Source organism: Schistocerca cancellata, chromosome 7 (genome assembly GCF_023864275.1).
Source record: "Schistocerca cancellata isolate TAMUIC-IGC-003103 chromosome 7, iqSchCanc2.1, whole genome shotgun sequence".
NCBI lineage: Eukaryota > Metazoa > Arthropoda > Insecta > Orthoptera > Acrididae > Schistocerca > Schistocerca cancellata.
In genome coordinates this window covers 96,949,137-96,973,077 of record NC_064632.1, presented here as the reverse complement: position 1 = coordinate 96,973,077, position 23,941 = coordinate 96,949,137, and the positions used below count along the sequence as shown (strand labels likewise).

The following is a 23,941-nucleotide window of genomic DNA, read 5'->3' as shown; positions in this document are numbered from 1 at the left end:
AACACTAACCAAAACGGCCTTGCTGTTGTGGTACTGCGAACGGCTGAAAGCAAGGGGAAACTACAGCCGTAATTTTTCCCGAGGGCATGCAGCTTTACTGTATGGTTAAATGATGAAGGTGTCCTCTTGGGTAAAATATTCCGGAGGTAAAATAGTCCCCCATTCGGATCTCCAGGCGGGGACTACTCAAGAGGATATCGTTATCAGGAGAAAGAAAACTGGCATTCTACGGATCGGAGCATGGAATGTCAGATCCCTTAATCGGGCAGGTAGGTTAGAAAAGTTAAAAAGGGAAATGGATAGGTTAAAGTTAGATATAGTGGGAATTAGTGAAGTTCAGTGGCAGGAGGAACAAGACTTTTGGTCAGGTGAATACAGGGTTATAAATACAAAATCAAATAGGGGTAATGCAGGAGTAGGTTTAGTAATGAATGAAAAAAATAGGAGTATAGGTAAGCTACTATAAACAGCATAGTGAACGCATTATTGTGGCCAAGATAGACACGAAGCCCATGTCTACTACAGTAGTACAAGTTTATATGCCAACTACCTCTGCAGATGACGAAGAAATTGAAGAAATGTATGATGATATAAAAGAAATTATTCAGGTAGTGAAGGGAGACAAAAATTTAATAGTCATGGGTGGCTGGAATTCGACAGTAGGAAAAGGGAAAGAAGGAAACATAGTAGGTGAATATGGATTGGGGCTAAGAAATGAAAGAGGAAGCCGTCTGGTAGAATTTTGCACAGAGCATAACTTAATCACAGCTAACACTTGGTTCAAGAATCATACAAGAAGGTTGTATACATGGAAGAATCCTGGAGACATTAAAAAGTATCAGATAGATTATATAATGGTAAGACAGAGATTTAGCAACCAGGTTTTAAATTGTAGGACATTTCCAGGGGCAGATGTGGACTCTGACTACAATCTAAATCTATTGGTTATGAACTGTAGATTAAAACTGAAGAAATTGCAAAAAGGTGGGAATTTAAGGAGATGGGACATGGATAAACTGACTAAACCAGAGGTTGTACAGAGTTTCAGGGACAGCGTAAGGGAACAATTGACAGGAATGGGGGAAAGAAATACAGTAGAAGACGAATGGGTAGCTATGAGGGATGAAGTAGTGAAGGCAGCAGAGGATCAAGTAGGTAAAAAGACGAGGGCTAGTAGAAATCCTTGGGTAACAGAAGAAATATTGAATTTAATTGATGAAAGGAGAAAATATAAAAATGCAGTAAATGAAGCAGGCAAAAAGGAATACAAACGTCTCAAAAATGAGATCGACAGGAAGTGCAAAATGGCTAAGTAGGGATGGCTAGAGGACAAATAGTAAGGATGTAGAGGCTTATCTCACTAGGGGTAAGATAGATACAGGCTACAGGAAAATTAAAGAGACCTTTGGAGAAAAGAGAGCCACTTGTATGAATATCAAGAGCTCAAATGGAAACCCAGTTCTAAGCAAAGAGGGGAAAGCAGAAAGGTGGAAGGAGTATATAGTGGGTCTATACAAGGGCGATGTACTTGAGGACAATATTATGGAAATGGAAGAGGATGTAGATGAAGATGAAATGGGAGATATGATACTGCGTGAAGAGTTTGACAGAGCACTGAAAGACCTGAGTCGAAACAAGGCCCCAGGAGTAGACAACATTCCATTAGAACTACTGACTGCCTTGAGAGAGCCAGTCCTGTCAAAACTCTACCATCTGGTGAGCTAGATGTACGAGACAGGCGAAATGCCCTCAGACTTCAAGAAGAATATAATAATTCCAATCCCAAAGAAAGCAGGTGTTGACAGATGTGAAAATTACCAAACTATCAGTTTAATAAGACACAGCTGCAAAATACTAATGCGAATTATTTACAGACGAATGGAAAAACTGGTAGAAGCCGACCTCGGGGAAGATCAGTTTGGATTCCGTAGAAATGTTGGAACACGTGAGGCAATACTGACCTTACGACTTATCTTAGAAGAAATATTAAGGAAAGGCAAACCTAGCATTTGTAGACTTAGAGAAAGCTTTTGACTATGTTGACTGGAATACTCTCTTTCAAATTCTAAAGGCGGCAGGGGTAAAATACAGTCAGCGAAAGTCTATTTACAATTTGCACAGGTAGCCTCTCCCCGATGTTATTCAATCTGTATATTGAGCAAGCAGTAAAGGAAACAAAAGAAAAATTCGGAGAAGGAATTAAAATCCATGGAGAAGAAATAAAAACTTTGAGGTTTGCTGATGACATTTTAATTCTGTCAGAGACAGCAAAGGACCTGGAGGAGCAGTTGAACGGAATCGACAGTCTTCAAAGGAGGATATAAGATGAACATCAACAAAAGCAAAAAAAGGTATAATAGAATTTAGTCAAATTAAATCGGGTGATGCTGAGGGAATTAGATTAGGAAATGAGACACTTAAAGTAGTAAAGGAGGTTTGCTATTTGGGGAGCAAAATAACTGATGATGGTAGAAGTAGAGAGGATATAAAATGTAGACTGGCAATGGCAAGGAAAGCGTTTCTGAAGAAGAGAAATTTGTTAACATCGAGTATAGATTTAAGTGTCAGGAAGTCGTTTCTGAAAGTATTTGTATGGAGTGTAGCCATGTATGGAAGTGAAACAAGGACAATAGTTAGTTTGGACAAGAAGAGAATAGAACCTTTCGAAATGTGGTGCTACAGAAGGATGTTGAAGATTAGGTGGGTGGATCACATAACTAATGAGGAGGTATTGAATAGGATTGGGGAGAAGAGAAGTTTGTGGCACAACTTGACTAGAATAAGGGATCGGTTTGTAGGGCATGTCCTGAGGCATCAAGGGATCACAAATTTAGCATTGGAGGGCAGTGTGGAGGTTAAAAATCGTAGAGGGAGACCAAGAGATCAATATACTAAACAGATTGAGAAGGATGTAGGTTGCAGTAGGTACTGGGAGATGAAGGAGCTTGCACAGGATAGATTAGCATGGAGAGCTACATCAAACCAGTCTCAGGACTGAAGACCACAACAACAACAGGGGAGGTATATTTCTACCAAAGACAGTGTCCCTGCCCAGTTGGAAAATCATGTGATGGAATAAAACTTGTTTAGTTGAGAAAACATTTGATATGATTATGATTAAATGAAATTGTTGTTTATTACATGGTAGTCAGCTCATACACTTCATAGTTGACTTCAGTGCTACAAAACATAGACTTGCCAAAGAGTATTTTCAGAGTTTTATTTTGCTGGCTAATCAGGATGTGTTCTGTTTCATTGATTTTTATGTGCATTTATGTTCTTGTCTGTTACATATATCGAAGTAAGTTCATGTGTGTAATTTCATAGAAGAATGTGTTGTCTATGTGTGTTATGCATAAATAGGATATGGACACTCATGAGATCATTTAACACCCTGATTGGTACAACCACATGCAGTATGTATCTCTTTTGTGTATTCATGTGATTCTTGACTTTCTTTATTAAACATTATATTATTGTCATGTCCACCAATTTCAGGTGGCATCACACTTGAAAACAGCATATTCCCATCATCAGCAGTCAGATGGCCCTTCTCCAACTCGTGAAGTGCTGCTAATGCCACTAGGTACATCTGGATCAGTTTCTGGAACAAAAGTGCGACGCTCGGAGGTGACTCGGGTGCAGGAAGCAGTCAAGGCTGTGGCACTCTGCCATAACGTGACACCTGTGTGGGAGGAAGAACCAGAAGCAGTAGCTGGTAGCTCACTGGAAAGCCCTGTGTCAGTTGAGAGTCAGACAGAAGCAGATCAGCATTATTGGCAGAAGAATCAGCAGAGTTGTGTGTACCAGGCCTCTAGTCCAGATGAGGTAAAGGGAAATGAACTATTGAAACATCTTAAGTTGTAGTACACTGTGGCTCACAAACACAGTTGGAAGTTGCTCCTCATTGTATTTTATTAAGTCATGGGGAGAAACAATTGTCCAGAATATTTCTATCTTTACAGAAATGTTACTTGGTTGAGACTATAAGGTTTCATGAGTGTAACTTGCCAAGAAAGTCTACTGTGCTTGATAAGTCATATTTTATTGACACAAGTTTCCGGTACTAGTGTTGTCTTATGGTGTATTCAGACGTGTAACAACTTAACTTCATCAGAGACCATTAGCAAAGTATTGTATGTGTATTGCATATTGAACACAAAAATATCTTAATAGGTGCATGGGATATCAATTTTGTACATACTTATTTTTAAAAGGAACTGAATTTTACGTGAGATGTACGTTCTTCCAGTGGATCTTGGCCAGTAACAATCAGGTATGCATGTCATGAGCCAAGGGATTTCGAGCTTGAAGCCGGCAAAAACTGTATTCAGAACATTGCAAATGCCCTCAGGTGTTTCAGTTTTCTTTGTAAGACATGATGGAGGAACATTGTGTGCATGTTAAAAACTGGGGATCTTTACCTGTTTTGTGGACAGATACATACTGCTTTTCCATTTTATTTACTAAAAAGAGAAGAAAGAAGATTAACTTCATAGTCATGAATGTGCTCAAGGGAAGCTCGAATTAGTGAGCAACTTCTGGGAAGTCTGTTGCCTCCCATTTAGACTTGCCATGCATACAGGGCTCTATTTTGAGTTGATTCTTTCATTTACATAGATTCTCATAATGTTTTCAGACAATTCCTGCAGATTAGGAGAGTAACACCATCTACTTAAAAACAAAAGGAAACAGCCTTTTTATGTGACACATCAGAAGTAACTATAGTGTAATACAGAAAATAGAAAGTTTCTGAGAATAGTTTTCCTTGTTGTCAAACGGGAAGTGCTACCACCTGTTTACATACATAAAGTTGTACAAAATATAGTAGGAATCATGAAATCAGCTGATTAGTTAATAGTTGGACAGCCCAAATGTGTAAGAATCAAGAAAGGTGGGAGTGTTTCTGTGTTTGGTAGGAGTGATAGACAGGCCATATGTAGAGCTGATTAACAGCTCTGAACCTTTTATTCAGACCCTTGTAAGTAAGTCTGATGTTTAAACTGAAGACAACAGTCAGAAAGCTAAAATACTAAATTCCACATATAAAAACAGAATATTACTGTACCACATTCAATTTGTGCATAGATCCACAGGTGAGTGATACTTAACACTTAGATAGGAACATCATTTTATAGTGTATTCTTGGGAATGTCTGCCTTGGAGGTGGATAGGGAGTTTTAATGTCTGCCTGCCAGGCGAATATTACCTTTTTCTGATGTATATTAAGCCATTGTTGAACACTGGGATATATCTGAAAATTTAAAATGGAATTAAATACATGTTGAAATTCAAAGATTTTAATTTAATCAAACAATGGAAAATCCAGGATGGAATGTAACAATACTGGAGAAGGAAAGTTGCTACTCACCATATAGCGGAGGTGCTGAACCGTGATAGGCACAATAAAAAGATTCACACACTCATAGCTTTCGGCCATTAAGGCCTTTGTAAGCAGTACACACACACACACACACACACAAGCGCAACTTGCACACACACATCTGCAGTCTCAGAGAGCTGAAACTACACTCTCTGAGACTGCAGTGTGTGTGTGTGTGTGTGTGTGTGTGTGTGTGTGTGTGTGTGTGTCTACTGCTGACAAAGGCCTTAATGGCCAAAAGCTATGAGTGTGTGAATCTTTTTATTGTATCTATCGCGGCTCAGCATCTCCGCTATATAAAGATTTTAATTTTTTATTCAATTTCAGAAGGAAAATCCATCAGCCTCAAACAAAGTTTTGTCACTAATTTTAGCTATACAGAAATAATGAACAGTTACTTAGATAGTTCTGAGATAAATTAACAGAGTAATTTGGAACACGTAGTGAACTTGAAGCGTCACATTCCACGTTTGTAGTATCTGGCACATTATGATCAGAATTGAGATTGCTCTTTTATTTTCAGCTTGTTCATGCTGATTTTAGTAATAATAGTTGCAGTCTCTTCATGTAAAATATTCTCAACCAGTTCATTTTCGGATATTGTGGCCTGTGTAGTGTCCTACCATTGACAGATCGCTTTCGTCAGGAACATATAAATCGCTGTAGAGTCAGGGTCTTCAGAAAAAATCTCCTCCAGCATATGCATAATTCATCTGTTTCTGTTAGAGACATTTGCAGATATTTTTCCAGCCATTACACGTTAAACAAGCAGCATGAGTTAGGAAACAATAGATGCTAGGAATTCCTTGTTGACTGTAATTAATGAAGAGTTGTAAAAAGAGAACCTGCCTAACTTTATAAACTAGCAAGTAACCAAGAAACAATAGCAAAATGAATGAGTCACAATAAATCAAATCAAAATATAGATTGTAAAGTACATGCCTAGATATAGAAAATATTTCAAACAAGTAATATTGTAATTTATAAAGAAAGAGAACCATGCTAAAAAGAACTGAAACTGCACTTAAATATAAGTAATTTGGTAGCTGTGATTTTATTAACAAAGTTATTCACTCCAAATTCCTCTAAACAAACTCACTCTAGCATAAATTAACCTGTATTGTAATAAGGTAATTAAAAATGTCATGTAAAAGAACTTAAAGAAATAATTGGATTATCTGCCTGTGAGGCACAATAGTGCGAGTTCATGAACATCAGTCTGGGGGGGGGGGGGGGGGGGGGGAATATTTGCTCTTACCTGAAACATCTGCCCGTGAAGTGGTGTGGGTCTGGAATGGAAACAAGTTTTGTTCAATAAATTGGCATGACGATGCACAAGACCTTCACTGCAATATGACAAAATACCAAATGAGACTCTTGTAACTGGCTACAACCATAGGGCTATTTTCAGTGTCGGTAGAGGAAAAAATGTAAACCATATCTATCTGTCTGTCTGATGGATGTTCCATTCTAAGTGTTAAATAGAGGATACCAGTAATGAAAACCAGTTAAGACTTACAGAAAATGAAAGCACTATACCCCAGTGGAATTTGTGTTGGATGTTATGCTTAATATACCATGAATCCTAGAAAATACATATCTGCCTTATATACAGGGTGCTCAGAAATAGACTGAAAAGCTTGCAAGGATGTTGATGGGTAGGATGGTGCTGAGAAATAATGATGAAGAAAAAAAAGTTTGATATGTCATGCTGTTTACTAGTTAATTAGAATTGAAGTTAGCCAATTAGGCCATTGCACATGCAATTTCAAGTGACCCACCAGATGCAATTAGTATCGGTTGTTCTAATTGCATAAATCGGTTGTTCTAATTGCATAAATGATAGCACTCGAGACTGCTCAGCCTTTTGCTTGGTTTTGATCCTTCCTACTGTCCCATGTCCAATTTTTGTATTGCTATCTTGTTCACTTTTGGAAAGCAAACGAAGAATGTGTGGTGACACTGTCTCTGGCAGGCTACTTGAATTTGCATGCACAACAGCTATCTTCACTGCTAATTAACACAGAAACAGCACAGTGTATTGTTTCTCTCTCTCTCTCTCTCTCTCTCTCTCTCTCTCTCAACAGTTATTTCTTAGCACAACCTACACTGCGACACCCTTATAAACTATTTATACTGATTCTGACCACCCTATATATACAGTGAAACCCTGCTTTTACACTTTTCAAATGAGTTAAAAAAGTGGTGTAGAATGTGGGAAATAATGTCTTAAGCATCCCCACTTGCATTTTTGCACGTTGTTTGATATATGTACATAATAGTCAGCAAAATACTTGTCAGGGACTTGTTTATTATCTAATTATGATTTACTGTTCAATAAAACCACTGATATAACTAGAACTGGTAACTGTCTGGGAAGTTCAAACTTTTGACTTTATTTCGTACATCATAATTGATGTTATTGGAAAGCTTGCTGCTGTCATTCATTATGTAAATAATGAAACACTGCACCAGTTAACATATCTTTTCAACCTTAGCATATAACACGTTTTGAGAATTTATTGTTGTTGTCAAGTATAAATGTTTTGTGTGGTGTTTGCATATGTATTGTTCTGCGTTTCCTGTACTGTGATCATCTTTTTGAGGTTATCAGATACCGTGTCTTCTCAGTTACGTAGAAAATGACACACAGGCAAACTATGACTCACATTATTTTTGAAACATCGCAGAGAATACTTACGTAAATATTTAAACTTGGCAACGAGAATAAATTCTCGAAACACGTCTTGCTAAGCATGAAACAGATGTAATTGATGCTGTGTTAAAAACCAAAAACATTTGAGTGATGCAAAGTGATCAAAACTAGCAAGTGGCCAAACAACGAGACACACTAAATACGGTTTGAACAACACAAAGGTGCCAAGATGATAACAAAAATCACGAAGCTTCTCATGCGCAGTAGAGACTGTTTGGAATTAGTGGTGACTGGTCATGATGCCTTTATTATTCAAACAAAGCTATTTACTCCCTACACCCATCACACCGAGTAGTCGAGTAGCACTTGGCAGCAGCAGCAGCAAATAAACTCACGGATTGTTCAGTCTTTTACCAGTTCAGATCTGCTGAGTAGAAGGTCCTGGTGTCAAGAGACATTACCACTAATGTTCGTAAACATTGGGTGACAGCCAGCGTCATTTACATCAGCTACATCAGTTCTTTTCTCCATGAAAATTCGTTCATAAAGCATAAATCACAGGAAAATTATAAAAATGTTAACTCAAAATCAGGTGTAAATTAACATTGTGAACATAGGAAATTTGATGGGACCAGCCCCCCCCCCCCCCCCTCCCAAACACACGCACAGACATTACAATTTACGGGTTGTAGAAGTCAAATTGAGGATAAAATTGTGTCTGGAAATTTCATCCAACAACGCTACTGAATGTCGAAGTTATAGGGGCTGGCGGCTGTCACTAAGCCACCTATTCGGCAGCAAACATGACCTTGTATGTTTACTGATCATAGGCAGAGCATCTCACAGTGGTGTTGTTATCCAGAGATTGAACTGATTGCCACATTGTCAGTGGAGAAGATGGAGCTAGCTGCTGCGTAGACAAGCCTTGTCTCCTATGAATGTGATGGTCTGTTGCCTCTGTGATGGTTTGGGGCACAGGTTTCTATCTGCAGTTTATTTTTCTCCTGGTACCCTGTAAAATCTCCAATGTTTTTTGTGCACAGGAGACGAATAAACTGTGTATGGAAACATGTGTTCAAAACAATCATCCTCCGAGGCAGCAGGGCATCCCATTTACAGGAGATACAGCCTGTGTATGCAGAAGCCAGCTCCATCTTCTCAAACGGTGATTATGGCAGTCAGGTGCAATCGCTGAATAACATGACATTACTGGTGTAATGAGTGAATGCTCCCTTTAAATACTGATAATTACATAACACCCATAACAAAGAGAAAGAACTCAGGTTATTATTGTAATGATGAACTTTTGGAGTCCAAAAAATTGTTTAAAAATTTAGGGATAACACTTCAGAGTGATATGAAAAGAATGAATATGTAAAATCAGTTGTTGAAAGGGAATGAAGTGTTAGATTGTTGGGGGTGGGGTGGGGGGCAGCTTCTGAAGAAGTGTATTGCAACTACACACTGATGCATGTATGACAAATTCTCAGTTACTTCTCTGTTATTTCGATTCTTGTCAAGTATGCATAACTGCAGATATCAAACAAATGCAGAGACATGCTGTTGGGATCTTAACTGACTAGTGTAGTCCATACAGTAGTCTAACCGAGAAGCTCAATAGTTGGTGGATCCTGTTGTGCTGCCTCCAGAGGTATCTTGTATAAGGCTTGTGAGAGTAAGAGAGATTAGAGAACATTCTCTCACCCCATACACAAGTGTAACAGAACAGAAAATCACTAATAGTAAAATGTCACTAATATTCACTATCTCAAACACAAGTGATGTGTTATTGAAATTGTGTTCGCAACATACAAACTTCCCGAAGTGTATAGATGAAATGAAAATACACATAATGAAGTTCTCAAAGTAAATACAGTATTTTAAACACAGAAACCATTATTTTTTTCTCAGCACAGCTACAGCCAACTGTTCCAACTGATGCTGCCATGAATTTGTATAGCTGAAAGTGCACTTACCAGTGATAGTCCTTCAGAAAAATGTGTTGACTGCAGATAAGAGTATTCCATATCATAGTTCGTAGTTCAAGCACAACTGGTCAACTGAAAGGAGTCAGCTATGTTGTTTGCAGTTACAAAATCACCAGAATCTGCACTGAAGGAAATATAAGTAAAAAACCTCCTCAATCACCTACCTTGTTAACTGCTCCCTTGTCTTAATGAAAATGTGAAAGGATCAAATAAAATATCTTTGATTATATGGTTCCAAATATGGGGGAACTAATGTTGACTGGAATACTCTCTTTCAAATTCTGAAGGTGGCAGGGGTGAAATACTGGGAGCGAAAGGCTATTTACAATTTGTACAGAAACCGGATGACAGTCATAAGTGTCTAGGGGCATGAAAGGGAAACAGTGGTTCGGAAGGGAGTGAGACAGGGTTGTAGCCTATCCCCGATGTTATTCTATCTGTGTACTGAGCAAGTGGTAAAGGAAACAATAGAAAAATTCGGAGTAGGAATTAAAATCCATGGAGAAGATATAAAAACTTTGAGGTTCGCCGATGACATTGTAATTCTGTCAGAGGCAGCAAAGGACCTGGAAGAGCAGTTGAACCGAATGGATAGTTTCTTGAAAGGAGGATACAAGACAAATATCAACAGAAACAGAACGAGGATAATGGAATGTAGTAGAATTAAATCAGGTGATACTGAGGGAATTAGATTAGGAAATGAGACACTTAAAGTAGTAGATGGGTTTTGCTATTTGGGGAGCAAAATAACTGATGATGGTTGAAGTAGAGATGATATAAAATGTAGACTGTCAATGGCAAGGAAAGCGTTTCTGATGAAGAGAAATTTGTTAAAATTGAGTGTAGATTTAAAATGTCACCAAGTCTTTTCTGAAAGTATTTGTATGGAGTGTAGCCCTGTATGGAAGTGAAACATGGACAATAAATAGTTTAGACAAGACAAGTATAGAAGCTTTCAAAACGTGGTGCTACAGAAGAATGCTGAAGATTAGATGGGTACATCACATAACTAACAAGGAGGTACTGAACAGAATTGGGAAGAAGAGGAATTTGGGGCACACCTCTGCTAGAAGATGGGATCAGTTGGTAGCACATGTTCTAAGGGATTAAGGGATCACCAATTTAGTACTGGAGGGCAGCATAGAGGGAGACCAAGAGATTAATGCACTAAGCAGATTCAGAAGGTTGCAGTAGATAATTGGAGATGAAAAAGCTTGCACAGGATAGAGTAGCATGGAGATCTGCATCAAACCAGTCTCTCGACTGAAGACCACAACAACAACAGATTATAAATAATGAGGAAATTTCTAAAATGAGATACCTTCCCCGAGGTCGGCTTCTATCAGTTTTTACCTTTATCTGTAAAGAATTCGTGTTAGTAGCTGTGACTTATTAAACTCATAGTTTGGTAATTTTCACGCGTGTCAGCACTTGCCTTCTTTGAAATTGGAATTATTATATTCTGCTTGAAGTCTGAAGGTATTTTGCTTGTCTCGTACATCTTGCTCACCAGATGGAAGAGTTTTGTCATGGCTGGCTCTCTCAAGGCTATCAGTAGCTCTAATGGAATGTTGTCTACTCCCAGGGCTGTGTTTCAACTTAGGTCTTCCAGTGCTCTGTCAGATTCTTCATGCAGTATCATATCTCCCATTTCATCTTCACCTACGTCCTCTTCCATTTCAACAATATTGCCCTCAAGTACATCGCCCTTGTATAGACCCTCTATATACTCCTTCCACCTTTCTGCTTTCCCTTCCTTGCTTAGCTCTGGTTTTCCATCTGAGTTCTTGATATTCATACAAGTGGTTCTCTTTTCTCCAAAGGTCTCTTTAATTTTCCTGTAGGCAGTACCTATCTTACCCCTAATGATATATTCCTCTACATCCTTACATTTGTCCTCTAGCCATTTTGCACTGCCTGTCGATCTCATTTTTGAGACGTTGGTACTCCTTTTTGCCTGTTTCTTGTCTTGCATTTTTGTATTTTCTCCTTTCGTCAATTAAATTCAGTATCTCTACTGTGACCTAAGGATTTGTACTAGCCCTTGTCTTTCTACCTACTTGATCATCTTCTATATTTCATCTCTCAAAGCTACCCATTCTGCTTTGTCTGAAATTCTCTACAAGCTCTGGTTCTTTCAGTTTATCCCGGTCCCATCTCCTTAAATTCCCACCTTTTTGCAGTTTCTTCAGTTTTAATCTACAGTTCATAACCAATAGATTGTGGACAGAGTCCACATCTGCCCCTGGAAAAGTCTTACAATTTAAAACCTGGTTCCTAAATCTCTGCCTTACCATTATATAATCTATCTGAAACCTTCAAGTGTCTCCAGGCCTCTTCCACGTACATAACCTGCTTTCATGATTCTTAAACCAAGTGTTAGCTGTGATTAAGTTGTACTCTGTGCAAAATTCTACCAGGCGGCTTCCTCTTTCATTCCTTACCCCCATTCCATACTCACCTACTACTTTTCCTTCTCTTCTTTTTCCTACTATCAAATTCCAGTCCCCCATGACTATTAAATGTTCATTTCCCTTCACTGTCTTAATAATTTCTTTTGTCTCATCATACCTTTCTTCAATCTCTTTGTCATCTGTGGAGCTAGTTGGTTTATAATCTTGTACTACTGTGGTAGGCATGGGCTTCGTGTCTATCTTGACTACAATAATGCGTTCACTATGCTGTTCATATCAGCTTACCCGTACTCCTATTTTTTTATTCATTATTTAACTTACTCCTGCATTACCACTATTTGATTTTGTATTTACAACCCTGTATTCACCTGACCAGAAGTCTTGTTTCTTCTGCCACTGAACTTCACAAATTCCCACTATATCTAACTTTAACATATCCATTTCCTTTTTAAATTTTCAAACCTACCTGCCCAGCTAAGGGATCTGACATTCCCTGCTCTAATCTGTAGAACGCATTTTCTTTCTCCTGATAACGGCGTCCTTGTGTGTAGTCCACACCCGGAGATCCAAATTGGGGACTATTTTATATCCGGAATATTTTACCCAAGAGGACGCCATCATCATTTAATCACACAGTAAAGCTGCATGCCCTCGGGAAAAATTACGGCTGCAGTTTCCCCTTGCTTTCAGTCGTTTGCAGTACCAGCATAGCAAATCTGTTTTGGTTAATGTTACAAGGGCAGATCAGTCAATCATCCAGACTGTTGCCCCTCTAACTACTGAAAAGGCTGCTGCCCTTCTTCACGAACCGCACATTTGTCTGGCTTCTCAACAGATACCCCTCAATTGTGGGTGCACCTGCTGTACAGCTGTCTCTATCGCTGAGGTACGCAGGCCTCCCCACCAACGGCAAAGTCCATAAATCATGGAGGGGGTGGGGGAGAATTTATAATCTATGATGACTTTAATGCACAGAGCATGCTTTGCCTCTATATATACAGGGACCAATTTTAGAGACCTGCATTCAATAAGAAGAACTGTATCTTTTGAACACAGAGCAGATGATATGCAGACACATGCCACTCTGAATAGTACCTAATAGGAAACTTCCAGAATAGGTGCTCTGCAATTTTTCCACTAAATACAAAGTTGTATGTAAGATTGTGAATTCCAGATGTGATTCTTTGAGTATCAATAATATCAGTACCACAGTATCCTTCAAATATGGGCTGATGTAAAGCAAGTCTGCTGATGAGCAACTCAACAGTGAAAGTGGTTTGAGATTTATACAAGTGTCATTCAACAATTGGATAAATAGGTCCACAGCAAAAACATTTTATTAAATCAGTACAATTTTTTTTTTTGTACTTCTCCACTGATCCCCTTAAATTTTTATGCTCTTAGATTGAATTTTCTCCTTTTCAGAAATGAGAGAGAGTGATCTATTTTACATGGTAAAAGAACTTTCTAAAGCTAAGATCGCATGAATGTATGTTTATTTACAACAACCGGTTTCGACAGACTTCGCTGTCATTTCCAGGTCTTCAAAATTTTTGTTATAAAACACGTTTGTTGTGAGATGGAACTTGCACCAAGTTGCCATGTTAGTGGATAAAATATAGCACATCATACAAAGATTTGCGAGTAATACAATGGTTTACAGTCCCAAAGCACCTTGTGTACAAGACCATGTTAGCATATATAGTACTCACACATGGTTGTTGCATCCGAAAAATCACCATGTACAATAAAATGCACACGGTTCACACAACTAGTGCCTCACTTAGTGAACTCACCTGCTACACAACTGGCAGGTCAGAAAGGACAGGAGGAGTACTCCTGTGAAGATTTTTTACACTCCTGCAGCCGACAAACATCTGAATTGTCTCTGCCACCCAGAAATGCTCCAAGAAATCAAACAAGGACAGATGGTCTTCTCCTGCACTGACTCGGAGATGCTCTTCAGTGGTGTCACCATCTGATACCCTCAGCTGGTTGACCTCAATGTCACCAGTGTGCACCACCAACTGTATTTCTGCCCTGGACTCCGCAGACTGACCGAGGGAGAATGCCGACGCCCTTCTAGATCTTGCTGGATCCTCCACTAACATGCCAACTTGGTGCAAGTTCCATCTCACAACAAACATGTTTTATAACAAAAATTTTGAAGACCTCAAAATGACAGTGAAGTCTGTCGAAACCGGTTGTTGAAAATAAACATACATTTATGCGCTCTTAGCTTTAGAAAGTTCTTTTACCATGTAAAATATATCGGTCTCTCTCACTTCTGAAAGGAAGAGAGTCTTTGAAGGCTGGCACTTGGCAGCCAACGAGGGGACACCCCTTTCCTCATCATGAGTCTCTTCCAATGGAATGTTCACAGCTTTCGATCCAACAATGAGGAATTATGGCTGCTCTTGGAATCACAGCGTCCACTTGTTCTCTGCCTCCAGGAACAAAATTGTGTTGTCAAGACCACTTTGACCTGTCACATTTCTTTCTGGTCCGCTTTGACCTTCCCCTCCAAGGACAGCATTCAATCTCGTTGGGGGGAGTCATGCTGTTCATCTGGGATGACATTCATAGTTACACCATATCACTGAACACCTGGCTGCAAGCTGTTGTAGTCCGCATTTTTATTCCTCACTTCACCTTTTCCATTTGTACCGTTCACGTCCCTCTGTCATTCTCTGTCACCAGGGCAGACTTCCTCCAACTTTCTGGGCAACTCCCTCACCTCTTTTTGCTGTTCAGTGACTTTAATGTGCACCATTCCCTTTGGGGCTCTCCCAGAACCTGTCAGAGGTGCCCTCTTGGCTGACCTTTGCAATCATCTCAACCTCATCTGCCTTAGCAAGGAGTACTCACATTCCTTTCAGACTCCATGCACACCTGTTCTCATCTGGACCTCTCATTCTGCACTACCCAACTTGCCTGTTGTCTTTAGTGGCCCATTCTCTCTCACTTATAATCGTGTGACCATTTCCCATTTGCTATCCAATTGCTGACTCCTACCCAACCTAAGTGCAAACCCAAATTGCAGCCTTCCAAGACCAACTGGAGGCTTTACTTCTCCCTGGCAACCTTCGACAAACAATATTTCCCCAGTTGTGACGACCAGATAGTATACATTACCAACGGTATCCATACCTCCGCGGAATTTTCAACTTTATTTACCACACTGTGTCCCGGTCCATTGGTGGAATGAGGTGTGCTGCGACACAGTTTGCATGTGGAGAAGTGCTCTCCGTGTTTTTTAACCATCATTCTATGGCGCCAAACTATATTGATTATAAACAGTTGCGTGCACAGTGTCCTCGCATTCTTTGGGATAGCAAAAAAGATAGCTATTTTTCATTCACTGGTTCTTTTAACAGTTCCACTCCCTCTTTGGTCATGTGGGCCAACCTTCAAGAGCTCTCTGGGACCAAGATCCATTCTCCAATTTCCAGCCTTTCAGTAGCAGACAATGTCGTAGTGGACACTATTGCTATCTCCAACACCTTGAGCTGTCATTTTGTGGAGATTTCAGGCTTCCCATTGTCACCCAGCCTTCCTCCATCAGAAATGAGTGGAGGCAGATTGGGCAATACCCTTCTCTTCTCAGAATTGTGAGTGCTACTATGTCGCATTTACTATGAGGGAGCTAGATCACACTCTCACTTCATCCCTATTCTTCGTCCCAGGGTCAGGTGATGTTCACATTGAGCTGTTGCATCTTCCTCTGGTGGGCAAGCACTTCCTGCTTCATACATACAATCAAATCTGGGCAGAGGGCACATTTTCCGGATGTTGGTGTGAAGCCAGTGTCATACCCATACGTAACCCCAGTAAGGACAAACACCTTCCTTCTAACTACCTCCTCATTTCTCTCACCAGCTGTGTTTTCAAGGTGATGGATCATATGATTCATGCCTGGCTGGTATGGAGGCTACAGTCTCGCAATATACTAACCACTACACAGTGTGGATTTTGAGGGTGCCATTCTGCAGTTGACCATCCGTCATTTCGTCTACCCATGTCATGAATGGTTTTCTGCGAAGATTCCAGACTTTGACCATGTTTTTCAATTTGGAGGAAGCCTGCTGGAGGATTGGTATCCTCAGTACTCTCTACATGTGGCGCTTCAGTTTCCTTCAGGAATTTTTAAAAATTGAGCATTCAAGGTATGTGTGGGTTCTGCCTTGTCGGACACCTTTATCCAGGAAAACTGTGTGCCTCAGGGTTCTGTCCTAAGCATTGTCCTCCTTGGTGTTGCCATTAACCCTATTATGACCTGTCTCCCACTGGGCATGTGCGGCCCCTCTTTCATTGACCATTTTGCCATCTGTTGCACATGGACTTGTCTCCTTGAGCGGCATCGTCAGCAACGTCATGACCATCTTTACTCATGGAGCATAGACAATGGCTTTTGTTTTTCCACTGACAAAACTGTTTGTTTGAATTTCTGGAAGCACAATTGGTTTCTTCCACTGTCTGTACATCTTGGTCCTGTTGCTCTTTCGTTTGTTGAAAGTACAAAATTCTTGGGGCTCGTACTTGATAGGAAACTTTCTTGGTCCTCCCACATGCCTTATCTGGCAGTGTGCTGTATGCGGTCCCTCAATGCCCTACATGTCCTCAGTAGTACTTAGTAGGCAGCAGATCAAACCACCTTCCTCCCTTTGTACCAGTACTTTGTCCTTTCAAAAATAGACTATGGGTGTTTCGTTTATGCATCTGCATACCCATCCCCTTTACGCCATCTCAGTACTGTCCACCACCGTGGTATCTGTTTGGCCGCTGATGCCTATTACACTAGCCCATTTGAGAGTCTGTATCTAGAAGCTGCTGAACTACTGTTGTCCTACTGTCGTGACTTTATCCTTAGCAGATAGGCATGCCACTTGAATGCCATGCATGGCCACCCATCTTATGCCTCCTTCTTCGATGACTCCTTGGATCGCCAGTATGGGGTGCGTCCCTCTTCTCTGTTACCTCCTCAGCTCGCTTTCAGCCCGTGCTCCGAAAGTTTAACTTCACTCTACCTGCCACTTTCCCAATGGGTATGAACCTTCACCACCTTGGCTTCATGCAGCGGCCCTTGTTCACCTTGGCCTTCGTTCACTTCCTAAGGGCACTACTCCAGCCTTTCTCTATCACCTTCAGTTTCACGACCTTCACATGGAACTTCATGATAGTACCTTTGTGTACACTGATGGCTCTTGGACTGACTGTGGTGTTGGTTGTGCCTTCATCATTGGCATCTACATTTTTTGGTATCGGCTTCCTGAACACTGCTCAGTATTTATAGCAGAGCTCTTCACCCTGTTTCAGTCCACACAGTGCATCTGACAACACAAGCTTTTCAATTGTGTCATCTGCTCTGACCTTCTCTGTGCCCTTTGAAGCCTCTGTTTGCTGTACACTGTCCATCCCTTAATGCAATGATTCCAAGAAAGCTGTCACTTCCTCACTCCTGATGGAGCCACTGTGTTGTTTATGTGGGCTCCTGGTCATGTCGATGTGATGGGAAATGAGGTTTCTGCCAAGTCTGCAGTCTTGGTACCTCAGCCCACTAGTTCTTACATTCCCACCAATGATCTCTGTGTTGCTATCTGTCAGCATGTGGTGTCACTTTGGCATCACCGTTAGCCCTCCCTTCATGTGAACAAGCTCCAGGTTATTAAGTCTCTCCTGGTGGCTTGGACGATCACCTGTCTTTGTAGCTATCGCCATTTGTTGAGTGGTGCTCCCTCACAACTTTGTGCTCATTGTGCTCAATTTTTGATGGTCCGCCATTTCCTGACAGAATGCCACTTTTTTAGCCACTTATGTTCTCATTTGTGTTTGCTGTCTGAGTTATCATCTGTTTTAGTGCACAACCACATTTTAATTTGTATCCATTGTAACAATATAGTGAAGGACATCTAATTTTTAGTTCAGGACCTCTGTTTTTCCAAGGCATTTTTTATAAACATTTCGCCATGTCCCTGTTTTTAGCTGTCTTCTCTTCTGTCGATTGGGATTAACGTGTAGTCTTTTAACTCCTCTCTTTGTCTATATGTTTTACAGCTATGACATGGGTGCATATCACACTAGTTGTTTTTGTACCCTAAAACAAAACAAAACAACACGCAGCTGATATATTGGTTCAAGTCTCGCAGTTTATTAACAACTGCACAATGTAGATTTCAAGTATGCTGTTCTGCTGTTGATCCTCATGTCATGAATGGTTTTCTGCACAAATACCTGGCTGTTGCCGTGATTTTTTATTTGGGGAAAGCCTACAACACATGCTGTAGGACTGGTATCTTCCGTACACTCTACACGTGGGTCTTCCGACTTCACCTGCCCCATTTCATTCAAGAATTTTTAAGAGACAGAGTTTTCAAGGTCTGTGTTGTTTCTGCGTTGTCGGACACCTTCACCCAGGGAAACTGTGTGCCTCAGGGTTCTGTCCCAAACGTTGCCCTCTTTACTATAGCCATTAACCCTATTATGTCCTGTCTCCCACCAGGCATCTCTGGCATCCTTTTCGTTGATGACTTTGCAATCTAATGCAGTTCTCCACAGACACGTCTTCTTGAGCGGTGTCTTCAGCGATGTCTTGATTGCCTGTACTAATGACGATGGCTTTTGCTTTTCCACTGACATAACCATTTGTATTATGAATTTCTGTTGGTGCAATGGGTTTCTTCCACCATTGCCTATTGCTCTTCCATTCATTAAAACTATGAAATTCCTGGGGCTCATGCTCAGTAGGAAAATTTCTTGGCCCATCCATGTGTCTTACCTGGGCACCCACCATACCCAATCCCTCAGTGTCCTGTGTGTCCTAAGCGGCACTGTCTGGGTAACGAATCAGGCCACCCTTCCCCATTTGTCCCAATCATTTGTCCGTTCAAAACTAGACTGTGTGTGTTTCGTTTAGCATCTGCACGTACATCCATCTTGCAATGTCTCAATACAATATACTAACGTGGCATCCATTTGGCCACTGGCACCTTTTACAATAGCCTGGTTGAGAGTCCATAAGTAGAAGCTACCAACCCCCACTGTCATACAGACGTGATGTTCTCCTCAGCAGATACACTTGCCATTTGACTGCCATGTATGGCCAACCAGCCTATGTCTCCTATGATGGCTGCTTTGACCACCAGTATGAGGTGCATCCCTCTTCTCTGTTACCTCCTGGAGCTCACTTTTGGATGTTGCTCCAGCAGCTTAACTTCACACTACCTGCCACTTTGTCAACGTGTGTGAACCTTTCACCATCTTGACTTCATGCGATGGCCCATGTTCACCTTCATTCGCCCCTAAAGACACTACTCCAGACTCGCTCTATTGCTGTAAGTGTCTTGACCTTCGCACAGAACTTCGCAATAGTATTTTCATGTGTACTGATGGCTCTTGGACTGACTGACTGACTGGTGTCGGGTGTGCCTTCATCATTGGCACCAACAATTTTCGGTATCGGCTTCCAGAATACTGCTCAGTATTTACAGCGGAGCTCATCGCCCCGTATCAGGCCATGCAGTACATCCAGCGACAAAGGCTTTTCAATTGTATCATTCGCTCCAACTCTCTCAGTGACCTTGTATTTTGTGCACCATTCATCCCTTAGTGTAACTGGTCCAGGAAAGTTTTCACTCACTCACTCATGATAGAGCCGCTGTAATTTTTATTTGGGCCCCTGGTCACATCAGTCTGACACAAAACGAGGCCACTGACACTGCTGCCAAGGCTGCGGACCCTGTACCTCAGCCCGCTAGTTATTCCTTTCCCTGCGATGATCCCTGTGTTGCCATCTATCAGCAGCTTGTGTCACTTCAGCATCACCACTGGTCTTCCCTTCATGGGAAGAAGCTCTGGGGAATTAAACCTCTCCATGTGGGTTGACTGTCCTCCTCTCAGGCCCCTCCCCCCCCCCCCCTCCTCCATTTGCGGGTCCCAGGATTACAATAGGCCCGAGATATTCCTGCCTGTCATCAGAGGCGACTAAAAGGAGAGTCTCACATGTTTTGGCCTTTATGTGACGGTCCCATGTAGAGTTTGACCTCCATTTTTCCAAATCTTTCCAAAGAGCAAACCAATTGGGGAAGGGTGCCTTACATGGTGCATCATGTCCATCATGCCTTGAGATCTTCAGCCCACTCATTGTCGCTCTGCAGTCCAGCTCATTCTCCATCTCTTGGCCGAGGACACCTCCCCGGGTGCATTTTCCTCCACCCGCTTTTTGCGCCAATGATGAGCATGGACTTCTTTGCACCTCATATCCAGCATGGTAGCCAGTCTGTTGTGGTGGAGCCAGCGTGTACCCTGTTGGTTGTAGCCCCCTGACAACAGAGAGATCACTCTGCTGATGCCTGCGCCATTAACTCCCCATGTATGCCAAGGAGTAGATGCCCATCACCCTGGGGCATCAGGACTCTCGGCAAAGGCCATCCTGCCAGGTGGCTTTTGCCGCAGCTGAGTGGCACCTGTGGGGAGGCCCCTGGTTGGAGTGGGTGGCATCAGGGCGAATGATGCATGATGAAGTGTACCACATCATCACTTGCTGGTGATCAAACACCAGCAGTCTCAAAGCGTTCCAAGTCTCAGTACAATGCAAGAAAGTATGACCCTAAATCATTCCCGTCGCTGGCCACACAATGGATCGAACGCCAGGCTGAGGATGGCAGCGAACCTTATTCACCCCGGTACCTCGTATGTATGAGAACTGATGGGGACTCCTTTGTTTCGATGAAGCCACTGTTTTTTGTAGAGCATTTAGAGGACGAGTTTGGGGAGGTGGAGAGCTTGTCCAAAATGCAGTGTGGGTCAGTCTTGGTAAAAACAGCATCGTCTGCCTAGTCACGGGCTTTACTCGCTTGTAACAAGTTGGGGGATGTTTCTGTTACTATCACACCACATAAGAGCTTAAATACGATCCAGGATATTGTATTTCACAGGGACCTTCTTTTGCAGTCAGACAATGAGCTGGACGCCAATTTAGAGCGGCAAGGTGCTCATTTCGTCCGGCATGCCCATCGGGTCCGAGGGATAATCAGGTTGCCACTGGTACCTTCATCTTGGCCTATGTGACACCTTACCCGAGAAGGTCAAGGTAATGGTCTACCGCTGTGATGTCAATCCATATATCCCTCTCCCAATGTGGTGCTTTAAATGCTGGAAGTTCGGCCATATGTCTTCCCACTGTACTTCCAGCATCACATGTCGAGATTGTGGATGTTCATCACATCCCCGCCTCCCATCTGTGTCATCTGTGGAGAGCATCATTCACCTTGCTCACCAGACTGCAGAATTTTACAGAAAGAGAGAAAAATCATGGAATACAAGACACTCGACTGACCGACCTACACTTAGCCTAAGAGAAAATGTAAACGGCTACATCCTGTGGCTATGACCATCTTATACGCTGCCACTATGAGAACAGTTGTAGCCCCATCAGTTCCATGAATTCCTGTTGGCTCTCAGAGCCAGAAGGCTACACCTGCCCCCTTGATTGGGGGGGGGGGGGGGTACACTTCCCCCACTGTTGCTGCTGCACCACCTACCTCAGGAGCACTCTCCCCCCCTCCCCCAACCACCACCACCACCACCACCACCACCACCTCCCAACCATCGAGGACACCAGTCTTCACTTCCCAGCTGGAGAAGCACAAGTCTTCTTTGGGTCCTCTCGCCACGAAGGGGTCCCTTGGGTCACTCCCTTCCCAGGTTTCTGCTAGTGGGAAAGATGACATCCACCAGTGGCTGAAGTGCCCAAAAGCAGCTGGTCGCAAGGCTTCATGTTTATCCTCAGTCCCGGAGACTGAATCAGTGAAGCCCTCCCAGCCAGAGCAACCCAAGGAGCAGCGAAAAAAAGTCCAAAAAGAAGACCCCTAAGACCAAGTAAATTGTGGTGGCACCCACACCAACGCTACCTACAAGCTCTGCGTCTGGGGATAGGGTGAAGATTCTGGTGTCTGATGAGGACATAGAGCTCGCCAGACCCTCAGACACAATGGATATAGACTGCTCAAGCAATAAGTGAGTAGCAGCAAGTGACCCTGAGGCGTAAATTACCTCATCGAATGTTCCATGCCTTCCCAGTCTCGTGATGACATCATGCTCCAGTGGAATTGTGGCGGTTTTTTCCACCGCTTGGCTGAGCTACGGCAACTGTTGAGCTTTACACCTGCTTTCTGCATTGCCCTGTAAGAAACCTGGTTCCCAGCAATGCAGACACCTACCCTCCACGGCTATAAGGGATATTACAGGAACCGTAGAGACTACAATTGAGTGTCAGGTAGAGTTTGCGATTATGTCCTAAACTCAGTCCTGAAATGTAGTAGCTGCATTGACTGAACAATTCCCTAAACCGTTCCTACTAGTGGGAGATTTTAATGCCTATAACCCCTTGTGGGGTGGCACCGTCCTTACTGGCCGAGGCAGAGACTGTCTCAATTTGACCTCTGCCGTAGTCAGTTGATTAAACATCTCTCATCTGACTACAGCTGACATCTCCTCATCATCTTCAACCGGATCTGGTGCGATTGCGTCTTTCCATCACCAAAGTGGGAGAGCACAAACATTCCGATGCTTAAACCCGTAAAAACCTGCTTGATGTGGATAGCTATCGGCCCATCAGCCTTACCAACATTCTTTGTAAGCTGCTGGAACGTATGATGTGTCGGCATTTGGGATGGGTCCTGGAGTCACGTGGCCTACTGGCTCCATGTCAGGGCGGCTTCCGCCAGGGTCGCTCTACCACTGATAATCCTGTGTCCCTCGAGTCTGCCATCCGAAAAGCCTTTTCCAGAAGCCAACACCTGGTTGCCATCTTTTTTGATTTACGAAACGCGTATGACACGACCTGGCAACATCATATCCTTGCCACTTTATGCAATTGGGGTCTCTGAGGCTCGCTCCTGATTTTGATCTAAAATTCCCTGTCGCTTTGTACTTTCTGTGTCCAAGTTGGTGCCTCCCATAGTTCCCCCTATATCCAGGAGAATAGGGTCCAGCAGAGCTCTGTATTGAGTATGTCTATAGTTTTAGTGGCCATTAATGGTCCAGCAGCAGCAGCTGTAGGGCCGTCCGTCTCACCTTCTCTGTATGCCAACAACTTCTGCATTTCTTACTGCCCCACCAGTACTGGTGTTGCTGAGCGGCACCTACAGGGAGCCATCCACAAGGATCAGTCATGGGCTCTAGCCCACGGTTTCCAGTTTTTGGCTGCAAAGTCGGGTGTTATGCACTTCTGTCAGCGTTGTACCATTCATCCAGAACCAGAACTTTACCTTAATGACAATCCACTCACTGTAGTGGAGACATACCGATTCTTAGGAATGGTTTTCGGCACCCAATTGACTTGGCCTCCTCACCTCCATCAGCTTAAGCGAAAGTGCTGGCAGAACCCCAATGCCCTCTGCTGCCTGAGAAACACCAACTGGGGTGCAGATCGCACTATGCTGCTGCAGCTCTACAGAGCCCTTGTTCAATCCCACCTTGACTATGGGAGTCTGGTTTATGG

At 42.3% G+C, this 23,941-nt stretch overlaps 1 protein-coding gene across 5 annotated transcripts in view; it reads left to right on the top strand.

Annotated features, from left to right (window-relative positions):
- Nucleotides 1-23,941, top strand: part of LOC126091941 (probable phospholipid-transporting ATPase IIB) — a 501,129-nt gene that overhangs the window by 64,660 nt on the left and 412,528 nt on the right. For all 5 annotated transcript variants that reach the window (XM_049907268.1, XM_049907269.1, XM_049907267.1 and 2 more), the window contains one exon: nucleotides 3,499-3,828. In XM_049907268.1, coding sequence (XP_049763225.1) covers nucleotides 3,499-3,828 — 330 coding nt within the window. The remainder of the gene's footprint in view (nucleotides 1-3,498; nucleotides 3,829-23,941) is intronic.